The sequence below is a fragment of the Notolabrus celidotus genome, chromosome 23, assembly GCF_009762535.1.
Source record: "Notolabrus celidotus isolate fNotCel1 chromosome 23, fNotCel1.pri, whole genome shotgun sequence".
Lineage (NCBI taxonomy): Eukaryota > Metazoa > Chordata > Actinopteri > Labriformes > Labridae > Notolabrus > Notolabrus celidotus.
Window position 1 is genome coordinate 25,470,472 of NC_048294.1, and position 14,663 is coordinate 25,485,134.

The window sequence follows — 14,663 nt, forward strand, 5'->3', positions numbered from 1 at the left end:
GAAGAGGGCTGTGCACAGGAGATGCCCTCACTATCTGATGGATTTTGAGCTTTTTTGTAAAGAAGAATGGGCAAATATCACCACGTCAAGATGTGCCATGCTAATAGACTCTTACAAAAAAAGTGCTGTAATAAAATCAAAAGGTGCTTCAAACAATAATTAATTAAAGGGTGTGTGCACTTATGAACCACATTATTTTAGATTTTTATTTTTTATTCTTCCCCCTAAAATCATTCATTTTTTTCAGTTGAATTGTTCATGTTATAGGTCACATTAAAGGTGGAAAAAGTTCTGACATGATTTATCTTGGTCAAATTTATTTACATCACAAAACCTGGCATTTTAACAGGAGTGTGTAGACTTTCGCTATCCACTGTATGTGTCAGGAGTTCCACCGGGGCACTACCCACCGGGCTCTGAAGGGTAAAAGTTAGTGCAACCAGTGATCTCCAGTCGGGTCCGGCCTCCTGCCATAACAGGCTTTAGATAAAAACAAAGCTGCCCAGGGAGCATGCTCAGAAGGTAATGTACTCACCAGGGAGAGATGGAGGTCCTTCTTCAGGAAGCAACACTCAGAGAAAATGAAGAAAGGAGAGATTTTCTATTTCTCAATTTATTTTCTTTATTCAAACATCATTGTTCACACTCCTGTATGTGTGTGTTCCTATATTACCTCTTCCATGGTTCTATGTTTCATGAGATGCTTTAGTTTAATTTGCTAGGACAGTTTCTAGGGAGGGTGAGGCCTTGTCTTTTTCCTTTTTACAGAGTAAAAAGTATGTTTTCTTCCTTTATGAGGGTTTCTATAGGGCAGAACCTCCATACTCTTTCTGGGAGTGATTTGTGAGTAATTATCATCTACTATAGTTCCATGGTTTTATTTCTATGAGATTAAAACTTTACTAAGATACTTTCCATGGTTTTAATTCCAAGGAGTGAATAAAACTAGTGATGGGGAAATGAAGCTTCGCAAACCACTAGTTGTATTTTTTTACTTCTCTAGATGGCGCTCTTGGTTTAAAAATGAAGGCTCAATGAATGGCAATTCAGTGTGCTTTCAACCCTTTGTTGAACAGAGAGCGCCATCTAGAGGAGTCAAAAAATAGAACTAGTGGTTTGTGAAGCTTCTTTTCCCCATCACTAAATAAAACTAAATAGGACACATATAAAGAAGAAGAACAAGTTCAAGCATGAGCTCTAAGAAAAAGAAGCCCCTCTCACCTCTCAACTTGCGTTGAAGCTCTGATATTTATTCTCTGAGCAGAGGGTGTGCATGTTACACTGGGCATTAGGACCCACCCACAGTCCCTCTGCATGTGTGTGTGTGCTAAAAGTCCATGATGTCACTCACATTGGTCACATGTTCCTCACATGTCAGAGACAGGTGTGAGCGTGCGTATTGTCCTAAGTTGAAACAAAGTTCATTATTGCTGAGTTGTCCTGAGATGATCTAAAGTTGATAAGTTCATCACAGATGTTGGTGAGGGTTAAATGTCTGAGGCCTCTTTTGGACTTCCTCCTGGCTCAGTGGCCTTGGAGGTGCTGAGACACTTGGTTATCTGCGTCTGTCTTTATGGAGCAGTGGGTGCTTTCCCTCGTTTTCTATTCTTCCGGCCCGTCTTATTTTTAAATGTTAGGAGATGGTAATGTACAGGTTGACTGCTTCTGACACTCATGTCAAATGGAAAGTCCTCAGAATTCCAACAATATGACATTGTCTTAAAGACCTGCACATACATGTAACATCAAAGTAAGAAAAACAGAAAAAACACATGCTTCAGCAAGTTCTCTGAAACCTCAGCTCCTGTATGAAACGCAAGTTTTCCAAACATCATTTTGGTAAAGACGAGGACATATAGAAAATGTGAGATAGGCAATGAGTTTCTATAACACATACATACTAAAGAGATGGCCTATCAATGGGATTATCTTTCACTGTGGTAGGTCTGTGCCTCTGGCCTTTCAGGCTCTGTGGGCACTAATGCAGTTTCTCATCATCCCCCAGGCAGCCAGCTCCCAATCACAGCGCTGTTGTTCTGAACTGATCAGCCTGCAAACCTCTCACAGCAGGCAAAAGTCAAAATACAGAGGCATTTGAATAATGCAGTCACGCTTCCTTTCAAGTGCTTGTCATTCATTCTGCTCGTGGAGTAGTCTGTTGTCTCTTTTGCCCTTCGCTTGGTCTAATTTTTCTTCTCTCTCTCTCCCAACTGTACCTCACGCGCTCAAGGTTTCACCCCTGTTGTTAAATGAATCTTAACTTATCTTAACTTTGTCTTTCTGTCCTTTTTCATTGTCCCCTCTCCCCAATTCTTTAGGCAAAGACATCCTGAGAGAGACCATTAAATTCATGTACACAGACTGGGCGGACAGGGACAATGGGGACATGCGGAGGAAGACCCTCCTAGCTCTGTTTACAGACCACCAGTGGGTGGCACCAGCAGTGGCCACCGCCAAACTTCATGCAGAGTTTCAGTCTCCAGTTTACTTTTACACCTTCTACCATCACTGCCAGACCGAGACCCGACCTGAGTGGGCCGATGCTGCCCATGGAGACGAGATACCGTATGTGTTTGGCGTGCCAATGATCGGTGCCACGGACCTGTTTCCATGCAACTTCTCTAAGAACGATGTGATGCTGAGCGCTGTGGTCATGACTTACTGGACCAACTTCGCCAAGACTGGGTAGGCCATGCTGCTGCTTTTTCTGCACTGACATTGTGCAAGTAGAGGCTGACTGACACATGATGTTTGGTGGCTGATATATTGGATGTTTGAGCTGGATTTAATAAAATAACCTTTTCCTTGTACAACCCCAATTCCAATGAAGTTGGGACGTTGTTTAAAACGTAAATAAAAACGGAATACAATGATTTGTAAATCCTTTTCAACCTACAGTATATTCAATCGAATGCACTACACTAGAATTCCACCTACAAAGCTTCAATAATTAGTGTCCTCAGTTCCCAAACGCTTCTTGAGTGTTGTTAAAAGGAAAGGTGATGTAACACAGAGGTAAACATGCCCCTGTTCCCAGCTTTTTTGGAAAGTGTTGCAGGCATCAAATTCAAAATGAGAGAATATTTGCAAAAACACAATAAAGTTTATCAGTTTGAACATTAAATATCTGGTCTTTGTAGTGTATTCAATTGAATATAGGTTGAAAAGGATTTGCAAATCATTGTATTCTGTTTTTATTTACGTTTTACACAACGTCCCAACTTCATTGGAATTGGGGTTGTAGATTCTGCTCCAATTGTTTCTATGAACTACCTTTCAAAAGGTCCTTACAGTACATAAGAAGATGTATAGTAAAGATGCACAGACCACCTGCTACATAAGCTGCAGACAGTGCTGAAAGTATTGTGAATTATCTCATCATAAGTGTGTAAAACTATTCCTAATTACCCAACCATATTCCATATACCCCATTTCCATATTCATGCGTTTGAAACATTATTCCTATAATGTACCTACATCAGCCCAGTTATCAGTCTACAGGGATATCATCCAGGCTCTTCTTTATAGATCAGGGTTGAAAATCATTGGTGTAGTGCCTCTTCAGTCACAGAGTTGAACTGTCAGAATTTTACTTTACATAAAACACAATGTTGTATTTATTGTTTAGATTTGAACTGAAAGGATTTTAAATCACTTTTCTTTTTAAACTTATTCGAACTGTGGACTAATAAGATGCCTCTTCTGTCCTCCTTCAGGGATCCAAACCTACCAGTCCCTCAGGACACCAAGTTCATCCACACAAAGCCCAACCGCTTTGAAGAGGTCATCTGGACCAAGTTCAACTCCAAGGACAAGCAGTACCTCCACATCGGCTTAAAACCCCGTGTTAGAGACAACTACAGGGCCAACAAGGTGGCCTTCTGGCTGGAATTAGTTCCACACCTCCATAGTCTACATGAGGAGCTCTTTCCCACCACTACCCGCTCTCCATCAGGGCCTGGCCCAGGGACCCACAGACCCTGGCCCAGACCGCCTGGACCTCGCACCACCCGTCACCCTTACCCCACCTTCCCTTCTGATCCAGAGCCTGACGGTTCAGAGCGCCCGCGCCAAGATCTCTTCCCTGGAGACACCCGGGACTACTCCACTGAGCTGAGTGTAACGGTTGCTGTGGGGGCGTCGCTCCTCTTCCTTAACATTCTGGCCTTTGCTGCCCTTTACTACAAGCGTGACAAGCGGCACGAGATGCGACGTCACCGGCTTTCTCCCCAGCGAGGCGGCCCTGCCAACGACCTGGCTCACAGCCAGGAGGAGGAGATCATGTCCCTGCAGATGAAGCACTCAGAGCACGATCCTCACCACGACATGGAGCCGCTCCGGCCCCACGACATTCTTCGGCCCGCGTGCCCGCCTGACTACACCCTGGCGCTGCGCCGTGCTCCGGATGATGTCCCGCTGATGACGCCTAACACCATCACCATGATCCCCAGTACCATCACCAGCATGCAACCTCTTCACGCCTTCAACACATTCCCTTCCACCGGCCACAACAACACCCTGCCCCATCCCCACTCAACCACCAGGGTATAGTAGGGACTGGCCCAACACCGCGCCACCTAAGGACCAGGAAGACTGGCTCTGATCTGGAAGGGAGGCCTCTGGATGTTGGCCTTTGTTCTGTTCTCTTATTCTCTTGATTCTCCAAAAAGAACTTCCTTCATCATGTGCTGTCAAACTTAGCAGCTCCACTGGTGGCGTGTGGAGGAGTGAACTGAACTGCATGACAGCAGATGATCAGTTACGGGGCCATATAGATCTTTCAAAGATACTATTTTCAAAGGTCTGCTGTTTCCAGACCTCAGCGCCCGTGACATTTGTCAAAGGGACGAATACTTTTCGCCACTTGCCGTTTTCCCCCTTTTTTTTTTTACTTTGGCGTCTTCTCTCTTTTCTCTCCCTTCTGTGTTATGTGCATATATTGTTCTCTTTTCTACATCTGTGTCTTATCTCGGCTTTGTTGCTCTCATTCAACATGTGATTCTCTCCCTTTGCTCTGAGGATTAATAAATGACTGAGCTGTAGAAGGGAGCGTAGGGCACATATAGTTATCATACAGCTATGAAAACACTGATATCTGATACTTTCTTTCTACCAGCATTCTTGGTGCCAAGTATGTACGACTGTGTTTGCTTTTTCATCGAGGGAGAAAAAAATACCAATTCTTGAGTATTCCTATCAACTCCCAACGAAGCGATGCTGTGTGTTCTCATGACAAAGTGCCAAACTGGCCCTCGATTGTGTTGATTTTCATTCTTTCACCTTCTGTATGTTTTTTTTTTTTCATGCATTTGTTCAAGTGTTGTTTTTGTGGAAAGATTTTTTGTTGAAAATATAGATATAGAGAAATGATATTATATATAGTTATATATAAATGTGTACAAAGAAGAAAGTATATAAATGGGTTTTTTGCAGTGGGAACTATGCATGAATTATTTTTAAAGGTGATGATCGGGGAAAGGACACTGTATCTGTTAATGCACGTTTCCCAAATCTAATCAAGTCATATCAGTCTAGTCTGAATGTTTTGGTTTTTTGTTTCATATCTCACAGAACTAGAACATCACAGAAAAATCGTGTTATAACTGAACAAATCCTCGTCTTAACACCCGCTCATTAAAAAAGTCATTGCCACAAATCTCAAAAGAAGTAAGGGTCAAAACAAAAACTGTGAGCACACTCTTCATTCATTCTCTCCTCCCAACAGGTAATGCAACACGCCAAAAGGAAGGCCATCATCCTAGAGTAGCTACCGTTTCTCTCTACATGGAGATGATCGTTTCTTAGGTTAGAGGTACCAAATCTGTCGATGTAGCCCGCGTGTTCAGAGTTATTTTTGTACTTCAGTGAGTTCGGTGACGAACAAAGCAGAGACAGGCAGCCTCTGCTCTATTACGCACACCTTCCTCCTCCTGTCTGCACCCCTATTTCCAGCACATGCATATTCTGTTTGATGTGCGCCTGTGAGAGAATGTGTGTGCGCGCGTGAGCTGCTGCACATCTGCAAAGGTGGACCCCTAATTAGAGAGCAAAGAGATAGAGAGGCAGACAGGCAGGATCGCATTCATGGTCAAAGCTCATTCCTGCTTTCCCCACTGTATCAACATCACTTACTCACTTCCTTCTACTCTCTTCAGCAGGATGCTTACTTTGTATTGAAAGCTAACATCCATGTCCTATTAATCACCCATAACCCCCCTGCTCCCCTCCAAAAACTCCAGACCAGCTGACTCGACTGTGTCAGCACCCTTCTACACAGTTTCTGACCTCAGTCCAGCTCTGCTATTATCCTCACATTCAAGCGTGAGTTCACTAAGCCAGTGGCTTTTTGTGAGCTCATCAGATGTAAATTTAACTCTAAGCACACTGAGGGTAACCTGTGAGCCTCGACAGCCTGCAGCACAGAGCTGCAAGATGAACAAGGGGGCTCAGATCTCCGAAACAGGGTAAAACCAACACAGTCCACAACCTCTGTTTCTGATTCTGTTCATTTCTTTAAGAGAGGAGAGAGCAGGCTTACAGCGCTTTTCCCTCCTCTGATTCTCTACTAAAGATCTGAAAATGTGGATCATGGGTAACACTTCTTATTATGTTAACTGAACTGATGTGCTGTTGTTTGAGCCCACAGGAACACATAGTAGCTGACATCCAGTATGGGAGAAGTTAGTCACCGGTGCTGTCTTTGCTTGTGCTCTAGCTTTAGCCTGTTTGTTTGTTTGTTTTCTATTTTATTACTGCCTAACTGGGAGGTGGGGGAGGGCTGGAAAGGGAGAGACATACTGTACCTGGCTGCTCCTGTCAGAGATTTTTGTAAGCCCACTGAAAGGGAAATGTGCACAATGTAAAACAAAAAAAAAACTGACTCGGGTGTGTTGCAGCAGGATGGAAAAGAAGCGCAAGGAAAGAGGCTCGCTGAGACACAGACTCTTGGAGGAGATTGGGAAAAGACTCATAGCCTTAAAAATCAAAATCAAAGGAGAGGACGATGAAGGACAAACAAAGGCATGGAAACCTTTCTACTCACAATGCTTGTCAGGAGGAAACCTTGCTAATGTGTTTGGAGGATCTGATGTGGACCTTTTTGTACTCACTCTTGTGGACAAGGAGGCAGTGAGAGATTGTTAATAAACCTCACAACAACAACAACAACTATCATGACACCACTGGAGGTAAGAAGAGAAACAAGGTGTTGAGTTTGGTCTGGTCTTTTCCCTTGTCTATTTTATAAGCTAACACTGGAGGGCGCCATTGTGACTGACTCACTGCAGCCTGCCCACTCTGAGGGAGCTGGATGTGAAAAGAAAAATACCAAACTGGGTGGCTGGAAAGAGACGGACACACACCATCCGGAAGAGGATCAAAACTGTACATTTTTAAGTGTAAGAATCAAACAGACAAAATATTTGTAAATATTAAGTTTCTTGTTTGTTTATCTTTTTTTTGAGTGAATGAATGAAATACTTTTTTGTGACAACATGAGACAACAGGTGCAGCTAGAAATATGGCCGTTAGCTTGACATTTTAAAATCATTTGGTGAGTAAAAACTGCGACTTGACTTTTCATGCCGTTATCTAATTATGATTATTATCATTATCCTGTTCTCATGGTGCCTGTTTATATGTGGGCATTCTGTAGCATCATTATTTCAAACATGAAAGTCACTGTAGCAGATACTCACTTCCCCTGATTTTACAACTTATATCTCAAAAATATTCTGATCCACCTCCAATTGTGCTGCATCATCTGTGTGACTTCAAAGTTTAACATGTGAGGAGTTCAGAGCGCTGATAAAAGCAGCTTCGAGTAACTAGTTGGTGTAATGGTGTTGTAAGGAACTGGGAAGTGATTTAGGATCAGGATTCCTGAACTGTGACGCTTAATAAAAGTGCAGACTTGTAAACGTCAGCTCCCCTCACATGTAGCAGTGTTTACATGGAGCCACTTGATCACATGTGAGACAGACATGAGGGCTGTGATACCATAAGATGCCTCAACTCCTCTCAGAGTCATGAGATCACACTGGTGGTCTGACTCTTTCCCTTCATACACTGTGTTGGACATGGAGGTGGTGTCGACCTTACAGTGATGTGATGTAGCAGTGAACATTTGATGTTCTCATCAGTGGAAAGATGGTTTCTTTTGAAGGAAATCTGAAAAGTCCAGAGCACTCTTTTTAATCTGAGCATGTGATTAACGGTGGATCAGACTGGATGGATGTGGACACACTTAGTCTTAACTCTGCTACAGAGAGACTTTGTTCTTATTTGAATATGTCCATAAACCAAGTCAAACTAGATAACCCCGATCACTGGATGTGTTTAGAGATCCTGTGTAAGGTCAGTGGTGCATCAAAGCACATGGTTAACACCCCACAGAAGCAAACAAACACCTTTACTCAGCGCTATCTTCAGCTCGGGCTCCATTGAAAAGTTGCACCTGTTGTCTTGTTTTTACATTCTTTGTTGATCTCAGAAACCCAAGACTTGAGATGAAGAAAAATGTTAAATAATGGAATTTTAAAAAAGATGATTATTAAAAAAAGTATAGTAAAACTATATAAATAAATGAGGTGATGATATTTCTGTTTACTTTAGAAGTTATTATACACTGTATGCTGTGATTCTGATCTGGGAAACATTAAAGACCTTCATAGCCAGTCTGCTGATTCTGTCTCTTTATTTCAATAATCAAAATGTTAAGGGTTGGTCTATAATGACAATATGGAATTATTTTATCATTGCTCAATAACTCTTTATAGAAAAGAACATACAACTCTTGTTGAAGTTAAAAAAGAGATCAATGAATCCTTGATTTAGTAATATTTATTTTGAACAAACTTTCTATCATTTCAACTATGACAATGTTAAATACCAAAAGGGATCAATTGATCTTTGTGTGAAGCATTTGGCACATCCTGTCTTGAAGTCGTCTCATGCACATTACCTGAGGGTTAATGCTGCTTACTTATGAAGTCGCTCCAAAGTCTGAACCACAGACTTTAAATCGATGGACAGAACAACAGATTTCCTGAGTGAAGCAAAACTTTTAGAGCTCCCTCTGGTGACTGACTGCATACAGCCCTTAAAGCCCACCTCCTCCATTATGACAGATGGAACATGGGTCAGGCTAGAAAATAAAACACACATCATAGAAATGTTTCTCAAACATGCTTTCTGTTGTCAAAGATAGTTCTGGGAGCTTTGGTTAGTGGAAGGGGTGTGAGGTCGGACCTGGGTTTTCCACCAGTCAGAGGACTTCTGTGCATGCCTTGGCTCCACCGGAAGGTTGTTTCAGCCCCAATCAAGGCAGTGTTTTGGCTTCACATCTCACAATCGGAGGACATGAAGGTGTGTTGTCCATTTGATACACAATCAATGGTCTGAACAATCACCTTTTACTCCATCATTCTCCTAATTATAACTTCACTGGGACACCAGAGAAAAGTTCTGAAGTAGTTCTACTAGATGAAATACTCATTTTCAACAGAAGGCCTGAGCACTGAATGGTTTGAGACCCTTTAGTATTCCTCAGGGTTATTTTTATTTTATTTTGCATTAAATCATTCATTTAATTCCCAAACAAACTCAAAAACTCTTGAAAATGTGGAAGTGCATCAGGTCTGGTTATCCTTGTTAAATGTGGGCAGGGAGAATTTGGCTCAAAAGCGCCCCATAGACATTTTTACAAGCACAGCCCTGGAGCAAGTTTCACCTAGAGACATTCAACTTGGTACACATATCTAACTTCCTGAGACTTAAATTAGTCAGAAGTTAAGTCTTATTTAAAGCTGTGGTGAAAAGTCAACAGTTAGTCCAAATCTGGAACAAGTGGCGAACATTAGTTTGATACTAAAACTTCTATGTCTATAATAAATCAACATGTCTTTAAGTAAACAAAACTTAATCTGAAATCATACATTCTCATCTTTTTATCACTCAAATCATCAGAAAATACATCACAAGGCCCAGATTCCCTCTGTTTAATGGTGGATACAAAGATTCAACTGTCTCTAGAAGAGAGGAAAGCTGTGTTAACACAAACTGCACTGATCATTTTGATAGAGCCCACAGGAACATATTTAAAAAGGGAGAAGTTGACCTGGGTTTGCTCTAGGTGGATAAATGCAGGGGAACAGATGATGGATAGAGTGCAAGAAAAATAATGGAGGTTAATTTGAACAACAGCCTGAAAAGAAGGCATCAGAATTAAGGAAAAGAAGATGAGCATATATTCATGTGTTTTCATCCAGGAGGACATTTGAGTCCATAAGAAGCCTTTTGCTCTCACACCTTGATTTTAAAATGATCTTTCTTGTGTACAAAGTTCTAAATGACTTAGCTCCTTTATCTACACACAAAACATGCTAATCACTTACACCTCACCAAGAACTCTCAGGTCCACAGGCAGTGGTTTTCTGACCATCCCACCAACAAACTCCAAAGCAGGTGAGGCTTCTTTCAGGATTAATGCCCCGAGGAGATGGAACAACCTGCCTGAGCCCCTGAGAGGAGCTGCAACACTGAGCACTTTGAAAAGCAGGCTGAAATCCTTTCTTTTTACATCAGTTCACACTTCAGCTTTTAGGTTGTGTGCATGTGTGTGTGAGTGCATCAATCTCCATGTGTGAGTATTGTGATGTGGTGATTATGTGCTCTGAAAGTTTGTCTGCATACAAAATGTATGTATGCTCTGTACTTTAACTTGATGTTCTTTGTAATGTATGTGTTGTATTTGTGAAGCACATTGTGTTGCCTTGTGTATGAAACGTGTTTTACAAATCAAGTTTGACTTGACCCCTGAGGATAAGGAGGCAGTGAGAGGTAGAGGGTGAAACCTCAACATGACATGCCCACAGTTACACAGCTGCAGGTACCAACAGAAACAAGACTCTGTCTGATGGTTGTCTATTGTCTAATCTAACACCAGAGGGCGCCATTGTTACACACCCACTGCAGTCTGTCAACTCTTCAGGGGTTTGAGATTAAAAAAATACCAGACAGGGTCAGAAGACTGTGGAGCGCTGTTTGTAAAGTTGTGCACACTGAAAATAACAATTCTCCACATTTAGCTCTTAAACGTCATAAACATGTAGAGTGAATTTTTAAAAGTCACTTTTCATATGTAGAGCAATATGTGTGATCTTCCTGACATTTCATTTTGTTGTGAAAAATATATTTATGTTATAATCACTGTTAAATCCAAATGCTAAATATAAATATTAAATGTTTAATCTAAATGTTGCTTGATTTGTTACAAACAGCGCCCCACAGTCTTCTGACCCTGTCTGGTATTTTTTAAATCTCAAACCCCTGAAGAGTTGACAGACTGCAGTGAGTGTGTAACAATGGCGCCCTCTGGTGTTAGATTAGACATTTAACATTTAGATTTAACATTTAGATTTATTTTAAGCATTTGGATTTAACAGTGATTTAATATGAAATATTTTACACAAAAAAAGTTAATGTGAAGAAGATCACAAGTATTGCTCTAAATGTGATAAAAAAGTGACATTTATTAATTCACTCTACATTTTTATGATGTTTTGGAGCTAAATGTGGAGAATTGTAGATGTTATTTTCAGTGTGCTCAACTTTACAAACAGCGCCCCATAGAACACAGAGGCTTACCAAACAGCTGGGAGACATTTGGGTCTTTATTTTTGTAAGAATGAAACACACAAAATATTTATTATTAAGCTTCTTGTTATGTCTTTGTCCAAAGTATAATTTTGTCATGAGTTGATGTTTAGTTCAGTTTCTTCCTTGTGATTCTTACCTTGGTTCCTCCCTGTGTTTATTCTGTATTAGTTATCCTTTGTCTCTCTTGTTGTTTAGTGATCCATGTCTCATGTTGTATTTTCTTGTGTTTCTTAGTTTTGTGTTTCCTGTTTTATTTTTATTCAGAGAACACAGGAAAGACATACAAAGATCAAACACAGGACAAGGGAAACAGAGGAATTAAATACACAGGGTGCATCTCAAAGCTCTAAACGTCCATCCTCGCGTCGTTCACTTGCGTCTTAGTCCCGCCCACCAGAGATGCGAGGAAATGAATCCAGAGGAGAGAGGAGATCTGTATTTAGAGAAATGAGACGTCCTCTCCTCCAGAGCGTCACGTGAAGCGACGTCGGTTTGTGATGACGGCTTTAACAGCTGTTTGTGTCTGCACACATGTTCACTGTAATAACTCTGATCAATATAAACAGTAACAGAGCTCTGTCTCTGTGTTTACATGTTTAACACACACCTGTTTAACACACACCTGTTTAACACACACCTGTTTAACACACACCTGTTTAACACACACCTGTTTAACACACACCTGTTTAACACACATGTTCACTGTAATAACTCTGATCAATATAAACAGTAACAGAGCTCTGTCTCTGTGTTTACCTGTTTAACACACACCTGTTTAACACACACCTGTTTAACACACACCTGTTTAACACACACCTGTTTAACACACATGTTCACTGTAATAACTCTGATCAATATAAACAGTAACAGAGCTCTGTCTCTGTGTTTACCTGTTTAACACACACCTGTTTAACACACACCTGTTTAACACACACCTGTTTAACACACATGTTCACTGTAATAACTCTGATCAATATAAACAGTGACAGAGCTCTGTGTCTGTGTTTACCTGTTTAACACACACCTGCACATGATGATAATCAGCTCTCTGTTTATTCTGTCCTGAAGCATCACAGATCCATTCACCGGTAAAATGCCTCATTATTGAATTATTTATTACTTTAAGGGAAAATAGAAACCATGCAACTCTTTTCAAACCCCTTGCTCATTAATGATCAGCCTCATATGAAACTTTATTAACCTGTTAATTACCCTATAAATTAACATTTATAACTAAGTGTTTTTACTAACAGACAAACTTTACTGTCAGACTTCTCTTCATGAAGAAAACCAGAACAAACGGGGAAACTAACAGGAGGACTAACTGATTATTAAGTAAAAAAAAACACGTCCATCAAAGTGGATGATTGGTGCTTTACCTTTATCCAATGTCAGGTCCATATGTAGAGTCTGTAAGGAAGTATGGGAAGTGTCCTGGTTTCTATCTCTACTGCGTTTGTAGTCCAAGTAGTTCAGACCAGTGACGGATTAAAGGCTTCGGTGTCTGCAGGGAACAGTCTGATACTGATATTTCCGACTCCCATCAGCGGTCATTTATTTCATTATTCTTTTTATCTCTGCGCTAAAATGCAGCAAACAATCCATTACAGATGCAAAGTGTAAACTTCAGTGACCAATCTGATTGACCCTCATTCAACAATCAGCATTTTACTTTGTTTCTTTTTTCAAAGAAATGCAGACTAACTTCCCCCTTTCCTTTTTACAAATCTGCATCAGGATGTTATTTCAGCAAACTTAAGACCTGTTAGTTATTAAGTAAATCACAAGAAAATTGTTTTATCTACGGTTCCCTTCCACTAAAGTAAGCTGGAGTACTGCTTTAGTTAATACTTACCGTGCAACTGAGGCTTCCAATAAGGGATAAACAGATGCTACTCTGAGGAATATAATGAACCAGGGATTTACATGATTTATTCAGGCTGACATTTTTTGAGGGGCAAGTTTTGCCTCACTTCTGATCTGTCACTTCTCAAATTGCTACTTCAACCGGAAACAATGCATCACACTGAAAATTGAGTCTTGGTCATAAGTTTTGTATCGCTAACTGCTGGCTATACTGGAAATACCAGAGAGTTGTACATCCTTCAGGCATTTATCTTCATCAGATTGGTTCTGGGTAAACTGACTTGACAAGGTAGAACCACCTTGAAGAATATGGGCTGAATTCTCTTATCTTGTTTTTTAGCCAGCTGGACGTTGACCTAACTACTGAAACCAGAGACCTTGTTCACTTCTTTTATGCAGTCTATGTTATAGAGGTGCTTTTTTAGTAGAAGTAGCATTAACGTAATGCTAATGGGTACCAAATACTCCTCAGTCATGTAGATATGTTTTGTCCTCTCCCTGCTTTCAAACTAATAACCAGAAGTCTGTGTGCTAGAGTTTAGTCAGCATGTTAGCATACAAACGGGGACACACAGGGAGTTAAGTCTACAAGTATTTCATATATTGTATTACCTGTTGGCTCAGTGTGGTTTATAGCTGAGAGAGATACCTGATATGTAAATGGGGCCTGCTGCTCATAGATTGGCATTGTAGGGGGACGGGTGATGCACCTTGTACCTTTTCTATTCTGTTGTGTTCTCAGACGGTCACCACATCGGTGACAGACATGCTTGTAAATAACATAATAAACCTCTTGACAAACAGTTTTCAGTGATGTTGTGCTTTACTGATGGGGACTCACGGAAGTTCTCACACAACCACTAAATGGGTTTGCAGCTGCAATAAAATGTTCAGTATTAAGGCTGTTTGACTTTGTGACCACATATTGCACAATAGTGTCTACATTTGATGTCAAAAAAAGATCAACCAACAGTTGTATTTTATAAGAAACAGGCTTGTGTGACTGTTATTGCAATACTGAAGTATTCAAAGTACTTCTTAAAATATCTTAAAACGTATTTTCACAATACATAAGTGCAGTCAAGAATACAAAGGAGTGCAGTCACTTACTTCATGTTTATCTAGAAACCATTACTTGA

The 14,663-nt window shown here is 40.7% G+C and overlaps 1 protein-coding gene across 1 annotated transcript in view; it reads left to right on the forward strand.

Moving 5' to 3' along the window:
• nlgn2a (neuroligin 2a) overlaps positions 1 to 8,676 on the forward strand; it is a 369,918-nt gene extending 361,242 nt beyond the window's left edge. The window contains exons 9-10 of the mRNA XM_034676019.1: positions 2,319 to 2,685; positions 3,717 to 8,676. Of these exons, the coding sequence (XP_034531910.1) occupies positions 2,319 to 2,685; positions 3,717 to 4,551 (1,202 nt within the window). The 3' untranslated portion in view covers positions 4,552 to 8,676. The remainder of the gene's footprint in view (positions 1 to 2,318; positions 2,686 to 3,716) is intronic.
• Positions 8,677 to 14,663: the final 5,987 nt, after the last annotated feature.